Genomic DNA, 23469 nt, shown 5'->3' on the forward strand with positions numbered 1-23469 from the left:
GAAAAATTTATTGTTATTAAATTAATCAGAATTGATAGGTAAATATGAATGGTCTCAGCTTAGTTACCATCAATCAACAAATCCAATTCAGTGGAATAAAAGGTGTGTCAAAATTATAATCTCTTCTTTTTATAATTTATTTATCACTATTTTTTACTATTTTCACTGTAGTCACAAATATTGACGTAACCTTAACATAGTTATGTACTCATTCATTCATAACCATTAAGAAGGTTGAAGTGCGGCGGTAAAAATTTTCATTCAAAATTCTTCATGACCTATACTGAAAGACACTGAATCACCATTCATTGATAATTATGCAGTCTAATGTGTCATAAATCAAAGAGAAATTTGTACGTTGATTCAGAAACTTCAAATTTTGAATAGAAGGAATAGGAGAAGCCTCTATTAGAAAGAAGCGAAAGCCAGAGAGGTTCCAATATTCAGGAAGAATCCACAGAAGACACCATACCTTCACCTCCTGCTCCATCAGCAGGCTGTCAGTTGAAAATAAACTCTTGCTTTACCGAAAAATATTATATTTGAGTCATTTATCCTGAATTTTCCCAGTGGGTCCAAATTGAATAAGAATGTCCAGAAAATATCGTCCCAAGATATTTTATAGATACCAGAAAAGCGGACATTCAGATATCTACAAAATTTGTAGAAGGTCTCTTGAAGATATTTTCTAGGCATTAGCTGAAAACGTTCAAGATATATTGAAAACATCCAGTAGACATTTTCTGCTGTGTGAGGGGGTGATCCCTTCAATTACATATGCTATCCAAATTTTGAATTGAATAACTGAATGAGTAATCTTATTCTTCGGCTACACATGCACCCTTCCTACGTAATTTTGCCTACTTATTAGTCTTCTCGTCAAGCTCAAACCACAAACTAAGCAACGACACATTGGTGTGAATCACAAATGATTCCAAGGACAGTGTCATTCCCGTTTAAAATCCGGGTGAATGATAGCACTTTCCCAAGTCTCTAATGTGGCAGGGCGAAATTCCACAGATGTTTAAATGTACCTAATACGTTTCAGCAAAGTAGTTCGATCATAAAATCTTAGTACAGTGGTGCTGAAGATACTCACAACTGGCCCTAAAACGGTGATGTAATCGCTTTCTGACCATTATATGAAACTGGTTTGCAAAGTAATAAATAATGATTTATTTTTTAGGGCAACTATGAATTTTTCATGGAAATGGTTGCTTTACCAAACTGTATGTTTGTATCACGGCACGGTACATTTGTAAATAACCTACGCGTTACCTATATGGTTGGAAGATGGATTGTAAACTCATTTGTTATAAATGAAAGCAATTCATTTTTGTGCATATCATTGGCGTAGAATCAATGGTGCATGTATAGAGGAGTCGTCATTTTAAATTACGTTAACTTACCTTTGCAATTAAACAGCCACATGTTCCTAATCATCCGAAGTATTCCATATTCTAACGTATACTAAGTAATTACCGTTAAAAATAAAGTAAGATTTTCTTTTTTTCGTTTTATCTTGCGCATAAATTTATTTACCTGTGCTCTAAAATAAAATCATTCGAACTTATATTTGTTGCCATAATTGAATTTATGTTTTGTTTGTTGTTTGTGAGTTAAATTTAAATATTATCTTGCACATTAATGGAACTTAGGATTAAATATTCATAAATGGTGATGTCAATGTTAAAATTTGAATCATCACCTTTTTGAAATATGAAAAGTTGAAGTCTTGAATATGATAGATGTTTAGAAACGTGAGGCTTGAGCATTAAAAAAAGTATATTTTGGTGATCCCCAGCTCAAGCTTGCGGAATACCTGCGACTCCTAGAGAACGCCATCCCGAGACTGTGTCCGCTCCAAGGATGGAAGCGCACTGATGATGATAACGCTTATGATTGCAAGACGGTCACAACTACGACTACGATTTATACCAGTGGAATCCACGTGCCAAGGCCTGACTGCGCCATCTTATAGGAGATATCGTCAGATTCCAGACGCTCTGAAAACCACTGTTACCAGAAGCCATATTTGCTGCGCTTCATCATCCTCTAAGATGCCATCGGGTGGTCTCGCCACTGCACGTCGTGTCAAGTGTTCCGGCCCTTGCACGGACAAAGATGCACCCGCCAAGGAGGCTACGTCTCCCGGGTATGACCCATGTACCCAACCGTTATGCTTGCTGACCCTGTGTCTTTTGAAAATCATGTGCTACACTGTCACGTTCCCCAGCAGCAAAAAATATCCGGTACATTATTAATATTGACAGACGTAACTTGGTGGAAATCCTTTATCGTAGGAGTTGAAGAAATAAAGACTTGGCTATTTCCACATGGTACTTTATTGTTACCAACCATGGTTTCGTTACAGTGTAACATTATCCCTTGTGGTATTATACTTTGATAATATTACGCTTTAACGAAACCATGGTTGGTCACATTAAAGCACCAAATGGAAATAGTCTTTTTCTTCAAATCCCACTCACCGGTGCATATTCTTAGTCCAGTCAGTCCAGAAGTTCAGGAGAATTACTCGTACTCAATGTGAAGTTACGTTTCACGTTCGGGTTGTTGGAACTTTTTTTTAAATTGACTATCACATTACTAAAATATGGCTTTAAAAAAATGTGGCTTCAAATTGTCACAATCGCGAAGATTAACTTCTTTGAAAATGCCCGTTTCTCAGTTGTTTTTTCCCTTAAATGCTCGCATAACGCTTCACATATTATTCTTTATTTCTGAATGAAAATATATGTACCAAATTACATCAAAATATTACAGATCAAGATCAACTCCTGTCGGATTAACCTTGGGATGCGCCAATAGGAAAACGAGTTACTCATCATTCAATACAAAAGGAACACTTGTATGCAGCACATTTTCAGCGCATCGAGGATCTTGTCCCAGTGAAATAAGCTAAAAGTGAAACATATTACGCGAAAATATTTACATAAAGAGGGACAGGATATGGAATGGCATTCTAAAATAGACTTTCAAAAAACTTAGGATTGTTCGATATTTGCCTCCCATCTTAGTTTATTTGTCAACTTATCAGACTTAAATTGCTTGAAATAACGAGCACAGATATCTTTCAGTGTGACACGGAGAAAGTCAGCGTCACCATGCTTGTAGGTTCGACATAAATAATAAAATTAGGAGAAATCACCAAGCCGATAGGTAGAGGAGTTGGATTTTCTCCTGAACGGCAAAGGAATTAAATGAATGCTAGGTTGGACTCAAGCAACAGCCACAGCATCCCAGCATACTCTATAGAGGTGGGTTCATAGATTGTATAAAATGTAAGTATTAGCTAATATTAAAAATATTGATAAAACAATGTGATAATATTCCTAAGCCAAGAAGGCTTCGGATAATAGTTTCAAATAGAAAATAATAATTTAGCAGCTAATAATAATCTTGGTTAAATCCAAGGATAGCTTATTACACCGCAAGTAAATTACTACATAATGTCTATACATATTAGAGTTTTTCAACGGTCTTTTAAATAGTGGAAATGTTTTATAATCATTGAAGTAGGTATGAATTGGCTCGTATTTCATCACGGAAAAGGTCCCAGCAACACTTAAACATGTAGATATTTAAAAAATTATCAGCTATGAATTTGAAGTTTCATGAATTTAACTAAAAAAATGAATGAATTGTATAAATTTGTAGAACCGAGTGTTTTTTCAATTCGTATTGGTGAAGCTTAAAGGGAATTTTTCAGACTTGATTGCCTCAAGGGCAGTTTTCAATCAGTTCTTTATTATTTACCCTGATATAGCCACAGAATTTCGAGAAACTATTTAGCACCGAACGTACCTGTACCTAGTGGCTACAATAGGCTCGTGATTATTGCTGGGAAATCCTCTTCGTCGAAATTTACGTCCAGTTTATGTGGAGTTCAGTTTTAGAAACTGTTACCGGAGTCATACAGAATAATAGTCTCCAATGGCCGCAATGCTAGCAATCACGTAACACGTGCGAAATAAACTACTGCATTGGCTCACTTGAGCGTGGAGATTTGCAGCATTGGCCAACCTCTAAACCAGAAACCCATCACAAGCACTCGCTAAACTTCGAATGAGGGTTGAAGGGGCCTCGCTAAGTTTTTTTGGTTGAGACACCACTCACTTACGTACACGTACATACAAAACTCTCTCCTTGTGATCAACTACGGTAGAAAATGCTTGGGATTAGTCGTATCTCATATATCCCATCCAGGCTATCCGTAACATTGCTCAAACTCAAGCATCTTCTCCTGGTGTTGAGCATAAAGAGTGATCGTTGTATGTACGTTTGCGTGTGAGTGAGTAGTATCTCAACCAAGGAAGCCTTAGCGAGGCCCCTTTCAACTCTCGCAAAGTCTCCTTCTAAGTTCAGCGAGTGGTTGTTATGGGTTTCCCTTTGAGAGGCTGTGGTAGATTGAGGCCGTAGAGCTCACCTTAGCTGTTCTTCTACCGGAGTCATTGGAAGAATGTTCCGAAACCAGCAACCAAAGTAACAGATGTGCATTTACGGCTGGAGGTGAAATATCAAATATCACAGCAATATGAGATGGCAGTCTGAGAAATACCTTGTAATCGGTAAATATTTCAAAGGTGGATAACAATAGCTCACCTTTAAGATAAGTCGCAATTAAAAGAAGGCTAAGCAAAACCTACATCGAGAGTTATGAGGCTCATTTCATAACCACATGAGGAGCAAAGCTGCCTATGATGTTATCTAAGGTGAATGTTAGAGCAACATAAAACCTCCTAGGGTTAGCAGTATACCTAATTATTACCCCTTGTATCAACAAATACTCCCTAAATGATACTTTTAAAGTCAAAGTAATTATTTCACCGAAGAAACGTGAGGTCAGTGCTATACATTCGCTACCCCATCATAAATACCTGAACATTCCAGCATACCTATCCATGAAGAATGCACAAAACCATCCCCTATCCTTGAAATAGTGGTTCTAAACGTACACACAACTCTTTTAAACTTGTATTTTCTTGGAAAGTTATGGTTTTAACTGTAACCATGTTGTATAGACTCATAGACATTTAAAGATAAAGTGCTTTGAACTCTCCGTTTTTAAGTATACGAATTTCGTCTTTTTCCTTGTTATTATTTCAGTTTCGCGCGCGACAATTCACAGTTTTCTTTACCGGGCCGCACTTGCTATAGGTTACCTCCTTTTAGTGTCAGCAGTAGGTGTTTCTACGAGATGTTGACACAAATTTATTTAAATATTAGGCATATTTTTATATTCGCCCAGTCATTGGATAATTTTCAACAACTGATTCATAAGATAATATCCCATTCATTTCGCTCCAATCCATGTAGTTCGAATTGATTTGACGAAAGGACTCAAAGCGTTCACGTCCACACGCCGTGATAGCAAATACGAACTGAAGAACATATATGATACCTTTATCTGAGCTGTGCAAGGGGAACACCTTAAAGCGAAGTAGACGAGTGTAGAAAGTAACACTGAATTTCTTTCTGCTATTGGCTTTTAACAATGACACAAAGATGTTTTCATGGTAAAAAGAAATGAACACTCTTGATTAACCCTGATTAATTGCCTATTTCACTCAATTTGTGTAGCAAATATAATGCAATGGCCGATTAAGCAAAATATTCTACGTAAGCATTTTGGCAGGATGAAACTGACCACTGCAATCGAACGAGGATTGTTACTTACTACGTAAAGTAAATGATTTTTTATCATAGAAACGCTCTTCTTTATCTCGCTATGAAACCCTATTAAGGTCTTTAAATCGTCTTCATCTCGCTGGCGTAGAGTGTAGGTAGTAATACGTTATTAGGGGGTAGTGAAAGAGGATAATGGTGGTTCGCTGGTCTTTAGAATTAGGGACCCGTACCCGTCGGGAATATTGGGTCGGTCTTCGTGGAAGGAAGAGAGAATTAAATGGAAAACACACAATTGTATCGACCGTTCATTCTCAGGCCGAGTATCTGAGCTCAGAAATGGAATGTAGTCACACCTCCTTATCTTTGAGTCTGGCATTCTATCATCCGTTGAGAAAATCTAGGAGCGAGTGAATATGGTTTACACTGAGGATAAGGAATTTTTCTTACCAACCCACATATTAGCCTATGATGACGAACTCTTTGCAAGGGCACCATTTCCTTTAAATTATTGCAATGCTTACAACTTATCCTATGCACTTGATAAAATTCCAAGTTAATTAAATCTTTTTACTTTTTAACAGTAAAATTTTTATGGAAAGTGAAAATATTATGAAACAGCATAAAGATCGTCACATCTATACAGTTTCCACAAATTATAAGAGGCGTTGAAGCACCAAGTAGTGAATAAAATGATCAGGTAGCGGATGAAAATTTATAAATAGCGTGGAATCCAACCTCAATTAAAGATAACTATATACTCCTATTTTTCTCAATATTAGGTTTTTTCAAATAATTTATCTACCGAATTTCATTTACCCTGAAGGGAATATCCTTTATATAAACATGTTATATTACTAAATTAAATTAGTGAACACATATGAATATGTTATATTGGTAAATTTTCGGAATGTACTGGCGTCGTTAATTTTTAAGGGGGAATATTAAATATTCCAAATATTGAAAGACATTATCCATGAACGATAAAAAATTGGATTCTAAGGAAGTGCAAAGCATTGAGTATTTTTTCTAGTGCCGAGAATATTCTTGGAGATACCTAGCTTATTTGGCGCTGAATCGTAAACATAACATGGCCACACACAATAATGCTAACAACAGCTCAATTAATACTCGGCATCTTATATTATTTGTTTTTATCTTATTTAATAAATATGATGAATGATTTCTCTAAATGCTTCAAGCAGAAATATTTGCCTATGTCGTTTTTTATCATGCTTTCAATGCATCGAAATATCCGAGGGAATAGTTATCAATAACTCTTGGTGCTAGACACCTCGGCGCGAAAGGGGGCACGTTGTTGTTATATTTTAGGCGAAGTACGATGCTGGGTTATGGCTTTCGTTCATCACGTGGAAATATATATTCAAATAATTTTCCTATATAATTTAATTGTGTATACAGTAGTGAGCATATGTCATAAGTCTCAAAACTACAATTAATAGAGTGAATTAATCAAAGTCGATGTAGCGTTATTATACTATACGAAGGGTACAAGAAGTTTTTATTGAAAAGTTAGTTCGTGGCCATCCGGCCCCCAAAAAGATAAAAAAATGTAGGAATTCTGACAAGAGAAAAAGGACATTCCTTAAAATTCCTGAAATTCATTGGAGGACTACAACATAATAACGTGATGAATTGATTACGCTCCGAGTGAGTAATAGGAGTAGATTTATAGTTGCAGCGACGAAGTACTTGTCAGGGCTGCTGTCGGCATTTCTTTGAATGGTTCTAAATACAACATAGCCAAACGCGATAATGCCAGCAGCAGCTCTGTTAATACTCGTCATGTTATATTATTTTTCTTTATCCCAAGGAATAAGTACTATAAACGCTTTTCCAAATGCATATAGAAGAAATATTTGTCTATGTCGTTCTTTGTCATGGTTTTAATGAATTGAAATATCCGAGGGAAAAATTATCAACTGGTACAAAGTTTTTATAGCAACACAAATGATATTTTCACAAAGCATTGCTTTCAGTTCCAACAAGGTGGGTGATGGATCAATATTGAGTACTTAGTAAAATCTGTTCGATGGGAAAGTTCAATTGTATCTTAGAACAATAGTAAATCTGAGTACTGCTTTAGGCTGGAAAAATACAGGCGGCACCCACCTCAAGTCATTTTCTCCCTCAATATATTAAATCGTGAATTTAAAAAAATCATCAAAAAACACATTTGTTAATTTTAGTTAGGTATGTCTCAAAAGTTCCGGCCCACGTTCGGAAGGTAAGTTTACTTATTGCACCCCCATTGTGTTGCAAATCTTGCATCCAAAATGTTTTCCTTAATCCATTAACTTCCAAAATTTGTTTTTATATTTTTTACTTTATTTGTATCCGTCTACATCCCAATAAATAGAAAAACACGCATTTTGAATCTCACGACCGCGATTTCAACCGAGAGCCACAGATGGGGCTCAAGGTGTTTGTGTCCATTGATTCCCAAGTGACGCACATTGGCAATACAAAACGTCGATTGTATCTATATAACCAGGAATGAAGAAAAATTGACCCAGTTGGAGAATAGCCACAGCGAACAACGTCTTTTATGCTGCCAAAAGTCACCTTTTCCCTCTACGACCAGAAAACGGAGACCTCTGAGCGGAAACGGGCTCGTGTGCACATGTCAATGCATGCACGTGATCACTTCATGTCTCCTATCACTAACGACATCATGTTAGAAGACGCGAAGGTCCTGTTTTTATATATAACAGGTGGCGCTGCTATATAGTTTAAAGTACCGGGTCCCCATTTGGGGATCATAATAGTTAATTGGGATTTAAAAAACACGGAAATCGCTGCGAAATAGCGAAAATCTTTTCGAATGCGCTACAAAAATCATCAGCGCTTTTGTAAATTTTTACAGTTATTCTGTTTTTAGACTGAAAACCTTGGGTATCCTTATTCAACATCGTACAAATAGAAAATAAAGGTCATTTTCAGGCATTATACTTGAGCCCGTAACACCTTCAATTGCAAAACTTAGACATAATGATTTGTGCAACTTGCCTGCTGAACAATGAACTGCATGCCAAATTTTTTATTTTAAAATAATTTTGAAATGTTGGGAACTGCAAGTAGCTATTTAAGCATATATTTGCATTGTGCACGGCAAGAATACTCTCTTTTTCAGTAAAAACTAAGAGTGCAAAGTTCAATTGCAAAAATGTTTTCCTTGCTTTTTTGAGTACTAAATTAAGCATTGGTGAATTTCCAGTACAGTTAATCAAATAGTCATTTGCCTGGTTATATTAGAAGCATATACATATTATATATGTAATATAACAATGAATAGTAACATGCAAAAGTTGATTTGTGATGTCTTTATCTTTCAAAGGTGTCCAACATGTTCATATTGAGTCTTGCAGCTGCTGATTTGACCGTTGGAGGGATTGTTATGCCAATTAGTTCTGTCTATGCCATAACAGGTGAGCCATAATTTATATTAAATATTGCTTTTCGGGATATAAAACTAGCATGATTGTATGAGTACTATGTTGCATGGAACATGTCCTTTCCGTATGAGTGTCCGATCAGGTGTTAAATTTCAAATACGCGAACATTATCTAATGCATTCACTCTCAATTTGAATTTATTTCTTACGTATTATTTCATTTCAAGACTTTAGCATTGGAATTTCAACAGCTAGTTGTAGTTTTTGTAATTGTCTCTCAAAATGATGGCCCGTATAATCATTAGTATTGTAACTTAAAATCTAAATTTCGGAGGTCATAAACCCAAAGTGCAGGGAGGCATCGCATGGTCCATGAAAGAGTATTGCTCCCGATAACTATCAAAGTAATATATTTATTTTACCTACGGATGTCTTTCATGAACGTAATTCCTATGAATAATGTGCCCTGCATTCTTTTACCTACTAACTAATCTCATGATTATTGCGTCCATGCGTCACGTAACGATGTTTTCCTGAGAAAATGGTCTTAAAATTCGATGAAATTGGGGAAAATTTATGTTAATCAATACAATCACTCGATTTTTCAACTACATGGTTTATACCATACATTTGTTTGCCTCTTAAACATTTATCATTCCATTCATTATAAAATGCTACTTTTTATAGAACCAAAAAATCTATTATCTTTATATTAGCCTAATTATTTGGTGGTATAAAATTTTACCGTTATCACAAGGCTCTTGTTTCTACGAGAGGTAAGAGTCATGAATTATTTTCCTCACTTGAAGATTTTTGGCGATGATTCCCGCTAATCTTTTATTTCAATATTCATGTGAATCGTTTATTTCAATATTCATTTGAATCGTTTATTTCAATATTCATGTGAATCGTTTATTTCAAGGTACTTTAAGTCCATATTAACCTCGTTCAAAACACGGTGAATCAATATAATATCGTGATATTAGGACTACGTTTCGGTATTATTAATTAATTTTTATAAACCAGCAGTTATTGTTCTCCTTTACCGTGAGCCGTTATATATTTATGAAGCTTTGGCTCTCACCCGAAACCGAAATATTTTCGGTTCAACTGACTTCTCCACAACTCATGCTTAATGACATATGCGAACATCTTGGTATGAGACAAATCGTTTTGATCATTTAAACATCTGTTCCCTGTTGAAGTATTGCATCGCACCAGCTCGAGCTGACTGACTGATTTGGACGTAGAGGTAGTAACAATGTGTTTTAGACATTAGAACGCAATTTTTCCATTGAATACATTAATCTAATGTGGTAGGTGTGGCAAGGAATTGTCTTTGAAATCGCCTTTACCTCTGATATATGAAACAGGGATTTCGATTTTGGAAGTCAGCACAGCAAACATGCATATTCGATCTTTTCTTACAGAGAAGTAGGCTTTCCACATGGCTTGGAGGGACTAACATGCATAAAATTATGTATCTTAACTAAATTTTTTTTACATGCTGATTTGCACGTTATATGAAAATAGTGCACCATAATGTTATCCAAGATGTAAATAGCATATTATCTATCAAAATCACAAATCAGACATCCCATAGGAATTCCAATCATTCTTGTGTTCATGGCTCTTGGTCTAACTACTTGCGTAACGAACGGTGCATGTTATTATATGCGCCTATCCGTGCCACATATGGAAATACTAGTGGCATCGTTATATCACCTAAAAGTGTGTAGATCGGTAAACATGAACGGTAGAGATATTTGGGCGATTCTACCAGAAAGTGTCAATTTGAAGATGCTGATTTTACTAAAATAAAAACTGAGTAATTTTCAGGTAAAAGATTTTTAGGTAAACTATGCAATGAAAAAGACACACATAAAAGGAAAAAACAGCAAGCGTCTCAGAACTAGCCAAATTTAATTTTTTTACAGCAGGGGAATGAGATGCCTTAACAGGGGAATGATAACTCGGTTAATGATTAAACATTTTACCATTATTAAGTAATTTATATTAATAAAAACTGAAATCTTAATACTAAACACACTTGTCAATATTTCTCTTAGCAAATTCTTTACTTCCCTTATTATCTTAACGCTAACGGTTTCAACTCTCGTTATGCAATAGAAATTTTTACATCTATTACGTTGGAAAATAGACTGAAAACCAACTTAGGCCAATAAATACTGCGTAAACACTAGTTTACAATATGTAAGGGCTTCATGGCACGTTCGCACTACGTTCTTTTTACGCCGGTTAACCCCGACCATGGTTACAAAACGAGGTGTGAACGCAAGTTACCGCTAACCTTGGGTATGATTCTGACCACCGTTTTCCGACCATGGTTGGCGGTAGTTTATGCGTGTGTGAGCGCAAGTGGTTAAAAGCTGGTTAGAAAAAGAAGAAGGCGAAGCAGCAACATGATGGGATAGGAGGAAACAAAACTGAAAGTAAAGTATTCGAAGAGGAGACGGACGTTCTTGTTGAACTATATTCGTCAGAATCAATTCAAAGGAAAGTGCTATAGATTCATTCCGTACTTTGTTGAATATGAATAAATTTTAAACTTGATGTAAGTTACGCGAAATGCTATAGTTCGTAGTGAATTAGCCATTGGCTCGCATTGTATTGTTACGGATATATTTAATAATCTCTATAAATATTTTACTAGAATAATGCTGAATGTGCGAAACTACCTTAATGAAAATCTGATGGTCACAATGATTTTAATGTTTTGTTAAGAGTTATTTGTCCCAGTTTAAAAAAATTCACTTATTTTCATCAGTGAACAAAAGTTCCTCCCACACCAATATAAAATATCAGGCTAACTGCTAGTTAGATATAACTATACAATATAAAGTAAGAATCGTCGGGTGATGCTAAATATCACAAGAAATACCACGTTCTCTCTCTTATTCCATTCCAAGTTTAATTTCAACAATATTCAATTCACATTTCTGCAAGTTATTCCTCCACCATAGAGTTGAAGTAAAATAATTTTAATTTATGGTACAGCTTCAGATTGGATCATGTCCTTTGCCAAAATCAGAAAACAATAATTACTGAGGCTGCAATGCAGCGGCAAGTGTATCTCAATTCCAAATCACCAAAAGTGTGCCTCAATTGACGCCTAAGGTTCAAGATTAGGTCCTCTTTTCTTCGCCTACATCAATGATTTGTCAACACATACGAATCAAGGGCAAGTAGTAGTATCTGTTGTTGATACCAAAGAAGTTATTACTAATAGTCACTTTAATTCGGATTCAATAGAGCAGTAGAAAAGTGCAAACCACGATATCAATGAAATGATTAGTTGCGCGAACACATCTGAATTAACCAGACCTCCGCAGCTTCCCTGTAACCAATGGAAATAGAAAAGTCAGTGCTGCTCTCTGGTGGCCAGTTCTCCCTTAGCTTCTAAAAGGGCGGCATATACAAACCGATTTGAACAGTGCCGCGAAAGCTCTTAGTGGCAAATAAGTTCAGAACTTCAAAAAATGAGGGGGAAACCAAAATTTTCAGTCATTTGGCGTATTTATCACTAATTATCATCAGCATAAAAGCCCATAACTGACATTCATACGAATTGACAACTTTATGAAGATAGCCACAGAGGAAAAGGATGAGGAAAAGAAAAAAGTAGTTGTTGTAAATGGCAATTTATTGAGAATAACAGCAAAATTAAACATCTTACATAATCTTCATTACAGAAGTTGAGCAAAGTCATGCAATACCTTTTTCAATCAACATGTTATCAAGATGAGACAAAAATGTTTAGCTTATGAGTGTACGCAACCCCTGCTCAATTCAAGATAGTGGTCGGCAAATCTATGTTTGATGAAACCCATAAAAGCAAAGCAGTGGCATAGCCAGGGGGAGGGTCCGGACCCCCCCGAAATATAAATACAAATATTTTCCTTCATAAAAGAAAACAAAATATTGAAAAATCGTGAATTTAAAAAATATTTGTTAAAAAAAATGAAGTTTTTTCCATTTTCGAAAGTGTTATAATTAATTTAAAACCCATTACTTAATACCGCGTTATTAAAAAATTCCCTCCCCCCATTGTTTTGGACCCCACCTGAACTAAATCCCTGGCTACGCCACTGAAGCAAAGTATGAAATAGCAGAGGATGAAAAAAATAATTGCTATATCAGATGAAATACTAAAAAGGTACACTCACAATGCCATTTGCTGCTGGAAATATGAAAAGAAACAGTCAATAAGAGAAATTTATGTGTACGCAGCAGCATTTTACAGCAAGCATTCAACAAGCCATAAAGTAGAGCGACAGTAACACATACCGTAGAGTGTAAAGCAACGCAGACATGACATAGGCAAACAAAATGTTTAAGCAACAACAGCAAGCATTCCACAAGCCAAAAAGTAGAGCGAAAGTAACATATACCCTTGAGTGTAGAGCGACACAGACATGACATAGACAAATAATATATTTAAGCAACATCAGCAAGCATTCAACAAGCCATTAAGTAGAGCGACAGTAACACATACCGTAGAGTGTAAAGCAACGCAGACATGACATAGACAAACACAGTGCTTTGGATCGTAGCAACAGGGCATAAAGTAGAGTATAGGTAACTCATACTCTGGAGCGTGAAGACACACGGACATGACAAAGACAAACACAATGTTATGGACAAAACCAGCTAATATTCCCCATGGTGAACAGCAGACCAACATTGACTTAGTGTAGACTTTTAGACACTAACAGGTAGTATTGAGACAAGCACCATATTGTGGCATACAATCACATAAGCTTTACATAATAGTGAAACAATATAACTAATTTCAATGTCCTATGAACAGCCACAGGTATCACCAAAACAAACACATAATGACACATGCATTATCTAACCTAAACAGGGGTGCAACAGAATAAAGTTAAAGCATAACTTCAAATACTTTTCATTTAAGGAGTATTAATTCTATACTTTAAAAATAAAATGGCAAAAGTTTTTGCTGATTCCGCACATGGTAATACAAGTTTTTTGAAAGATTTACACTCCATCAAAATTAACAACATTCTCCCACCTAAGCATTCAAGATGAATGTTCTCCATTATGACGCATTGAAAAATGCACTCCCAATCCTGCACCACTTGCAAAACCAACTCCTTTGGCACCAAACTCTCCAGCTCATCATGGCCCTCATCAACACTGCAATCTATCATTGCTTCTCTGCAGGATGAGCATGAGTGTTTTCTCATGAGTAGGTGATTGGTGATATGGGAAATTCACTCTCACCATTTCTAGGCAGCGTCTTCAAGTATGTGATTTGTAGACTTTGTTAACAAAACTAAAAACTTTATCTTTTCTGAAGGCGAGATCATGGCTTCTTTTGATGTAAAGAATTTATTTCCAAGAGTACCTATTGATATAACCATTCATTCACTTAGAACGTGGCTTCAAACCCTATCTTTAGATCAGAAAACCATAGACGAGTGTATACGCCTCACGAACCTTTCAGCCGTTCATTCAATCTTCCCTCATTACCTTCCCTATTTATTTCCCTTTACGTACCTAATTACCCCAATCATGCGTTTTCCCCTCCCCTCTTTCCTTACCCTCTCCTCCACCCCCGGATTTGCCATTTTCTGTTTAATTATGCTGCGGTCCTTCGCCCTCAGGGATGAATGACGGAAAATGGCAAGAAATATCATCAATTCTTCCTCGGAGACGCTTAAGCTTGTGTAAATCCATCTACCTTTTATTTCCTTCGGAATGAAAACTGTTTCATTTTAATTGCCAGCTTATGATCCGCCAGGAAGTCCAAATCACTTTAGCGCTGAGATTTGTTTTATTCGGTCATTGTCTACATGGGGGAGAAAAAAGGGAAACTATGTTTCAAGACATTGAACTATCAATCAATTTATGAGCACCTTTTTCTGTTTTTGCAACTTTGTGTACTATGCTCCCCCAGAGAGTCCTAATCACTTAGGCGTTGAGATTTTTCGAAGCGGTTACCATCTGACATTGGGGAGAAAAAAGGGAAACTGTGATTCAAGACATTGAACAATTAATCAATTTATGAACACCTATTTCTTTTTTTACGACTTTCCGTACATAACATTTTTAATTTAATCGCCATCTTATGATAAACCAGAGAATCAAAAGCATTTAAGCGTTAAGATTTTTCGCATCGATTACCGTCTGACATGGAGGATAAAAAAATCAAGCACTAGACGAGGTATTGATGGAGAGGGAGGTTAATGCTGAGCAGGAGTGAAAATTAGGAAGGTATAATGCCGATGAGAATTTTTACCACATGCTTTAAAGTATAATATAATATTAAAATATTCAATAAAGCCAAGTTATTCCCCTAGTCAGAGTATATGAAATACATAGTTCAAAATATGCCTCGTGTAATATATCACGTAAATGTTAAGCAAAAATAGAATTAGTAGTACCATGATAGAATTATTGCCACAGTTAAAATACGATCAGAGCTGGCTTTATCGCTCGGCAACCGGTTTCGACGCATTCTAGGTCGTTGTGGAAAGGTAAAATTATATTTTATCGCCTCTATGTGTAGCTTCCACAAATTGAATTAAGCTACTATCAATAACAATAAAATAGATGATAATGGAAGCCACGGGGGTAGGTATCGCAGGGAGGGATATTTGTGAGTTCAGTAACAATCATTTTCGAAAGCATTCTCCAACGCACGCCCTGAAGTCTCCAGTACGACGAATTATCTGGTGCTCATATGGCATGTATGCATGCCATTAGGGCTCTCGTTGCAGCCTTTATCCTCTGAGAAGTTAGTTTACCTGCTTGCTTCTGGGGGTCAGCCGCAACGGGGCTCAAAATGTCGACGTTGCACAGTGGACTGAAATCGGAAAAAGCCGGACAAAAGTCCCAAATGGATTTTTTTGAGATAGAGACTTAAAAAATAGCATAGATACTCATAAAGGATGGTTAATTATGAATTTCTATGCTATTTTACATACATTTGATCTGTTTTCGAGATACAGCAACTGAAGCATGGCCAATATTTCAAAAACGCGCGTGATCTCGTTTTTCTCCGAAAATCTTTGAACTTAAGCAGAAGGTGTTGCAGTTGTATGATTTTTATGAAATAAACAACACAATATTCCTTTGTCCAGATGCTTTGGCTATATTGTTCATGATTTTTGAAGATTATGGTTTACATCTGCATGGTTTTACAACACAAAATGAAATTTTAAATAAAGTAGGCATTATCTTTCGTTTACGAAATATGGTAATCGGGAAATTTACATCGTAGTGTGAAGTATATACTTTTTAAGAATAATGCGAAGAAATCCTGGAAAAAAGTTTGCGACCTAGGAAATGAGAGCAATTTTTCGATCGCGCGTCAAGTCTGAGCTACGCGACGAGGGACCCTGAGGCTCGGTAACATCGGTCGATTTATCAAGTTTTTTTCAGAATTAATTCTTGAAAATCGTCATTTGAAGCATGAAACATAGTTTGTATTGCCCTAAAACACTATTACCAGGATAATGGATCGATCGACTTGACCTTTTAACGCATTACTCTAGTGGAGATGGTAAGGATCAGATTTTTGTCCGAACCATTCTACGTTTAAGAAGTATGCTTCGGATATTGAAGTATTGTTAAGAGATTAAGTCGGCATGAGAAAGAGAGAGAGAGAAATAAAACAGTTTCTGGGAAAGTTAACAACCTCTACTCTTTGTCCCTATCCCCCCTTTTCAATCCTTGCCGAGGAGGGTCGCGCGGAAAGGGGCATTTTATGATGGGTCCTTCCGTAAGGATTTTTTCCTTTTCCTGGCAAAGATGCATGTCTACTTGCAGTTTTATTTTGTAAACGGTGAAGAAAGGTCGTGCTTGTTAGTCAAGTGTCGTGTCGTGCTCTACTGTAATTCTAAAACGGCCCGGACGAGTGTATCTCATAGATAACCTGCAGGGAGAGAATAGTATGCTTAAAGTTGATATGCTCTTTCAAACAATGGGAATACAAAGAGGAGGCCTAATTCAATCCCATAGAAGGCTAATTTCTGTTACCAATAGGCATATTTAAATCTGTATTCGAAGTCGTACGCGGCACGGTGATGAGTGCAGTGCGATCAATTTTTTTTCCAATAGTGTGCATCAAATGTTTGCGATTGCAAGGAACAGCATTGAAAAGTTGTGAAATTGATAGATCACATCAGCATATATATAGATTTCGGTGAACACCCCTATTCATCCCTTTTTTCCCCGTGACACTCGGATCCCATCGTCTTCAGCGAGGTGAGTGATGACTTTTATAAACCCAATTACATGCGCGGAGGGTGAGAACAACTTAAGAAGCAAAATTGAAGATCCTCAATTGTAATACTTGTGCTTACGGGACTCCATTAAGTATATTTACACTAAATGCTAACCATCAGATCCTTATTCTTTGAAGATAATTTTTTGCAGACGGATTTTTTTAATTAATAGCGGAAACCATAACTCAGACCAGCTTTGAATCTGGGTGGTGTAAGTTAAATGTCCAAAATCCGAAATTATACTAGGTAATATTTTCTTATTACAGACCACCCAGCTCAGATATAACATCAATATTGGATTTTGAAACCCAAATCAACAGCATAACATCCAAAAATCCTGAAAGATATGTATTGTAGTTGGATTTTGATGCGCGAAAGGATACGATTGAGTGACTGTTTCCTCCCATTATAGGAGGCCTCCCAAGACTAACAAGGGAATCGTGAATTATTTCTCAGTACTTTAATATCGTCAAAATACAATTAGGGACCGTAAAAACATCGGACGATTTTTAGAATAAAATTATTTTCATTTATCAATAGTAAGTTTATTATTTTCAACCATTACACCATAGCATAACCACATAAGCTTTCTTAACTACGTGCGCACATTCGAGTTCTATCTGGTCTCGATTACTTTTTATTTCGATTTTTCTGAACCATTGGTTAACCCAAAGGCCAATGGGCGACACTGTGTCAGGTTTCCCATGAATATTGGTTCAATTTCCCTGAAATAAGACCGTATTTGAATTTCCTTCGTCTCGTTCCAAGGATAATTCATCGTTAGAAAGGAAATCCAGCTCTCCTGCAAAGCGATGGTGGCGGCAAAATCTCTGTTGGGATACTTTTTACCTCATTTTACATACTGCTTGATTCGTTTATTACCAATCGTTGTTAACATTTTTGCCGACTTAGTTAGTTTTTGTTTTTGATACTTCTCTGTTTAAAACTCTGCTACGATACTATTAATCTCTCATAATTTGATGTATTGTAGCAATGCTTGCTTGAAATGCATGCGAATATATCTATGTTTCCTCAAGACCTTAGTGAGTATTTAATTGTAGTAATTGGAGTAATTTATTTCCTTCATTTCTACCCTAATGTTCCACTTGTTCTGCAATACACGCCTCCTGAGGATCATCTGATCTCGTGTAATACAAGGTACCAAAAGACCATCTCTGAAATTCTAACACTAAGACTTCTTTAGAAGCTTCCCCACTTTGCTGCTTACACGTTGAACATAGGTTCTTGGGAACCTCTTTCTTTTTCATAGAGTATTCGTTGCTAAATGGCGCTCAAACTCCATGATGCTGATTTATTGTAATTTACGTCCGTATGTGCAATTTCGAAAGTAAGAAGGTTATTTACCCTTAGCGTTCTTTTCAATTCTTTAAATTAAATTTAAAGTGTTGTTTCTCTGACCGCGCGGGTCGTTTATTTCGCCGCGTCGTCGAAAGCATTGCGACTCACGCAGAACACCTACTCGTCTAAATTAAGATCACAGGGAGATAGCGGCGACCGGTGGTCGTGCTCTTCTTTCCCTTTCCAAGCAAGGCTAATAAGAACGATGAGTGCACGTGAGCGTATACATCGAATTTAAATGTGGAAGGCTCACAGGAAGTTTAGGGTACAAAATGGATGTAAACCATAAGTAATTACTTCCCTCATCTTGTTTCCCGTCAGAAGACTCACGCAGTTGACCACATTGCGCTACCAGTCGGCCTCGGTGGCGCCGGTGTAAAGTACCCAACTGCTAACCTAGAGGTCGCGGGTTCGAATCCCGCCTGGGTCGCTTGACCACCATCCAGGGCATGGATGCATGTGATTTTCAAACAAGTTAATTGTAAGAGAGGACTATCTAGTCCTAAAATCGCTTGTGAAATAAAGACGACATTATTATTATTGTGGATCGGTAGTTTTGTATTTAATTTTCATCTATATAAAATGTACTAAGATATTAATAAACTTTTCGGGGAAGCTTTTGTTCCCTGTGAGTTAAGCGATGGGCTGCAAGAGAGAATGTCATGATTATATTTTCTAATGTCTCATACATGATCAGTCATAGTTTTGTAAGCTAAGCTATAAACTAAGAGAATTATAATACTTCTTCTTGGCTTGTGCCTAAAGTTAACCCGTTTCCCTCGCTTATTCTTGTCGTTTCCTCATTGCCTGGCTTTTTGATAGTTTTTATCTGGCTTAGTGGTAAAATAAATAACAAAAACCATTAAAACGTGCGCAATAGCAAGTGTATGGTAATTTATTCGAAGAAAAGGCACAGCTATGATGAGCGTATAATATCTAGGAGCGATTCTTATCTACTATTTTCACTGTCCTTATTGAATAAAATAAGAGTAAATTTAGTATGAAATGCATTTAAAATGTCATTATTCGTTTCTCCTTATTCCCAAAATCTAAAATTTCAGTAATCTTTTTGTTACCTGAGCTGTTAACTAGGAGAATTACAATATTTGGCGTAGTGGTAAAATGAATGACTAAAATGCTAATACGTAGTAGAGCTACTAATAGAGTACGTACTACTTAAATCCTAATTGATCTCGATAGTAGATTGAGAGGGCACCTATATTTTTCTCCCCCATCTTCATCGTCCAGTAAATGTCACATTTTTTCCCGTGTGTCTGTTTAAAATTAATTTTAATCATGAAATTAGTCTAAGCAATCACGGCAACTTCAGAGTAATTCTAGCACATAATCCTCCCCTCTTGACTGTCTTGAATAATGGCTATACTTAGATGAGTTTCTAGCAAACATTATCTCTCATCGCAATATTTGTTGATGTGGCCATACCAGGTTCAAAATTGTCCCAAAGCCCAACCTCGCCTATCATCCTTCTAGAAAATCAGCTAACCTTATCGCATGCTTCGTAGACGTTGACTACTATAATAGGTAATGTAGTGAGCATGGCATTTACTAACCTGTTCTAACACTTTCCCTACCCTTTTTCTCCAACAGGAAGATGGGTCCTTGGCCTTGTCGTGTGCCAGTTCTGGCTGTCAGCCGACTACACGGCGAGCACCGCATCGATATTCAACCTGTTTATCCTAAGCGTCGACCGCTACTGGTCCATAACTTCACCTCTCCGCTACTTACGAAAGAGGACGAAGAAGCGTGCGCTTATTATGATAGGTCTGGTCTGGGCCGTGTCCGCTCTCTGGATTCTGCCGATCATTGGTTGGCATCACTTGGGCCACGGACGGCGAGCTTATCCCCCTTCAGTGTGTGAGACTGAGTTTGCCGGGAACGTTGTGTTCAAAGTCACGGCAGCAATCATAAACTTCTATTTCCCCTCCCTGCTTATGGTCTACCTCTATGGTAGGATCTTCTTCGAGATAAAGAAGAGGAGCCGATTTGAGATCGGTCAGTGCAATCACAGTCGAATGCATAGTGTAGATAACGAGGATTCTCTGGCCGAGGAGAGGTATCAGGCGGCTGCCACTGCAGGGCGGTCTGCCGGTGCCTCTGGCTCCATGGCCGGGGACGAAGGTTCTAAAAATAATGGTTTAGGAGGCAACCAGCGCGGGAGGCCTTTTAAAAGGTGGTCCGCGACCCAGCACAGCGTGCAACGATTCAATGAGCGCAATCCAATGGTCACTCTGTCAGAGGGGAGTAGGCAACCCTCGACTCATAACGGCGAGATCAGTCAGCTTCTCCAGTTCCGGAACCTGACTTTGCTCTCGTACCGTGAGGAGGGTACGCTGGTTGGCCACGTACCTCGCCACGAGGTCATGTCTCACTTCGAAGGTGTAACCGTGAATGTTGAGTATGTCATGTCCAGCACTCCAGAAGTGATGTCTAGTCCTGGAGGCCCACCGCCCCCAGCTCCGCCGCCTTCGCCGCCGCAACCTCCTCCTCCGATCCGCAACTGGACCACCCGATCCAGTAGTGGAGCCGGGCCTCGGCTCATCAGGTCCAGGAATCAGACTATAACGCGTCATATCCGGGGTAAAAATAGCCGGAAAAGGGGCGGTAGAGACACCATAACGCTGCAGAAGGAAAAGAAGGCAGCAAGGCAGCTTGGGGTCATCATGGGAGCTTTCATGCTGTGCTGGCTACCATACTTTGTACTTTTTATGGTAATTGCCTTCTGCGAGGACTGTGTGCATCCCAAAATACACACAGCAACCATATGGCTTGGCTACGTGAACTCGACCCTGAATCCAATTCTTTATCCTCTCTGTAACGCAAATTTCAAGAGGGCTTTCAGAAGGATGCTTGGTTTGAATCGCTAAACTGTCGTGTCTATTCATGGAGGGCTGATTTGCCACGAGTGATAGGAGTTAAAAATTACTTATGCTCATATAGGAGTATATTTTCTCAAGTTTGTCCCGGAAAACTGCATGTGTGACTGGATAATTGAGTTAAACATTTTTGGAATCGAGATTTTTGTCTCTTTCTCGGTCTCATTTTGATTGAATTCGGCTTATGAATGTTCGCGTGTGGAAATGTTTTTCATTTCACCCTTAAGAACGAATTTTCATATTTCCCGTAGTAGTAATTATTTCTTCTCGGGTTTCTATATAAAAAATTCAGTTTGCGGCGTAAGAAGGACACTCACCATGTTATTTTCACTCTTCATTTTTCCAAATTAGGTATCCGAATTAGCTATTTAATAACTATATATTTGGAACTTAATCCTAAGGTATAGTCTAATTTAAATTCTATAAATAATTTTTTTTTTCGTCTAATTACTTTTCATGGCTCAAAGTCAAGAAAACTATTCATTAGTGAATGACTTTCAAGATTTGCATGGTGATACATTTGGCTGTGGAGTGGCAACCAACGAGCCCTACGAGGCCCCATGAAACTAGAAATGATATTAAAAGGATACATTGCTAGTCTTCTATATTATTACTACTGCCTAGATACCTTTTTCTCAACTTATACGCAACCAAACACTACAAATGAGGTACCAAAATGCACAGAATTTATCAGAAAAACATGCGACGACATATCTTACTTCCTAAATATTGCTATTGCTTCCTAAAATTGCGTTTTAAATAATAAAAAAAAACAAAAACCTGTAAATATTCCTCACGTTAACGGTGAACAAACTGATACATTTGTTCATTTGCAACAATATCTCGCATTCTTTAAATAACTTTTATCAAAATGCGGCTGATTCCACATTCAAGTCTGCTGTTGATACGTAAGCATGAATCATCATGTGCGTTTACACAGAGGATAGTGTAATTACTTCCAATGTTATGTTTAAAGAGGTCCTCTGGCCTCAATTTGTACATGAACATTCCAATTGAATTTGTACATAAGACCCTCCCTTTTTTTCTACATTTTAAAATTAGAAACGCGCCTATCCCTCTGTGGACCTGCATTGAAAAGAGCGGGGGAAGCCCGCTGGGAGCGGGAGCAGCACGCTCGTAATATAGATCAGAGTTGACTAATATTCTTGCGACTGAATTTTTAGGGCATGTGGCCCTAATGAAACCTAGACCTTGGTGCAATGATAATTTCCTTCGAAGACAAAACAAATCTTTCATTTGTGGAGGAAACTATCACAGATAGCATTCCTTGTGCTGAGTATCTTGCATGAGTTGACGAGAGACAGAAAGCTATATTTTTATGAGTAGGTACTTGAACATTAGGATATATATATATATGAGGCTGCATAATCTAGGAAATAGGTAATAGATAAAAGAATTGGATAAACTTGATCAGATGAATATCGATGCTTTCATTGCATAGCGTCTGCCTATGCTGCAACGTTTGCGGAGACGTTGAAAAATTGTTAGTTAATACTGCAGGTCAATTCACTTCTGAAGTCCATTTTTTAGTCGTAATTGGTTTTTTCGTGTATTTATTAGTTTTCCCTTCGCGCTTCCACTAAAATTTGTCTCCAATACTCTTAGCTGATTGAAAACGGCCGAAATTCATCTAAAACGCGTAAAAAAACCTTTATAGTTAGTATAACGGTACTTTCCACGAAAATTCCGATGTACTTCGTTGAAATGTCTATCCAGCCCGTAAATCATTATTCACTTGCGTCCTGTCAGCATGAATAAGAGTAAAAAAATCTACTCGTGACTAATTTGGCAACAAATTTTACGAATACACTCCAAAAAATTCCACTCATTTCGTAAAGTAATGTACTTAAGCGTCCCG

At 37.3% G+C, this 23469-nt stretch overlaps 1 protein-coding gene across 1 annotated transcript; it reads left to right on the forward strand.

The window, feature by feature from the left end:
* Nucleotides 1-2060: 2060 nt before the first annotated feature.
* On the forward strand, nt 2061-21581 carry LOC124171163 (5-hydroxytryptamine receptor 1B-like). The gene is made up of 3 exons (XM_046550303.1): nt 2061-2252; nt 9005-9095; nt 20305-21581. The coding sequence occupies exons 1-3, from the start codon at nt 2061-2063 to the stop codon at nt 21579-21581; spliced, it is 1560 nt and encodes a 519-aa protein (XP_046406259.1).
* Nucleotides 21582-23469: the final 1888 nt, after the last annotated feature.

The sequence above is a fragment of the Ischnura elegans genome, chromosome X, assembly GCF_921293095.1.
Source record: "Ischnura elegans chromosome X, ioIscEleg1.1, whole genome shotgun sequence".
Lineage (NCBI taxonomy): Eukaryota > Metazoa > Arthropoda > Insecta > Odonata > Coenagrionidae > Ischnura > Ischnura elegans.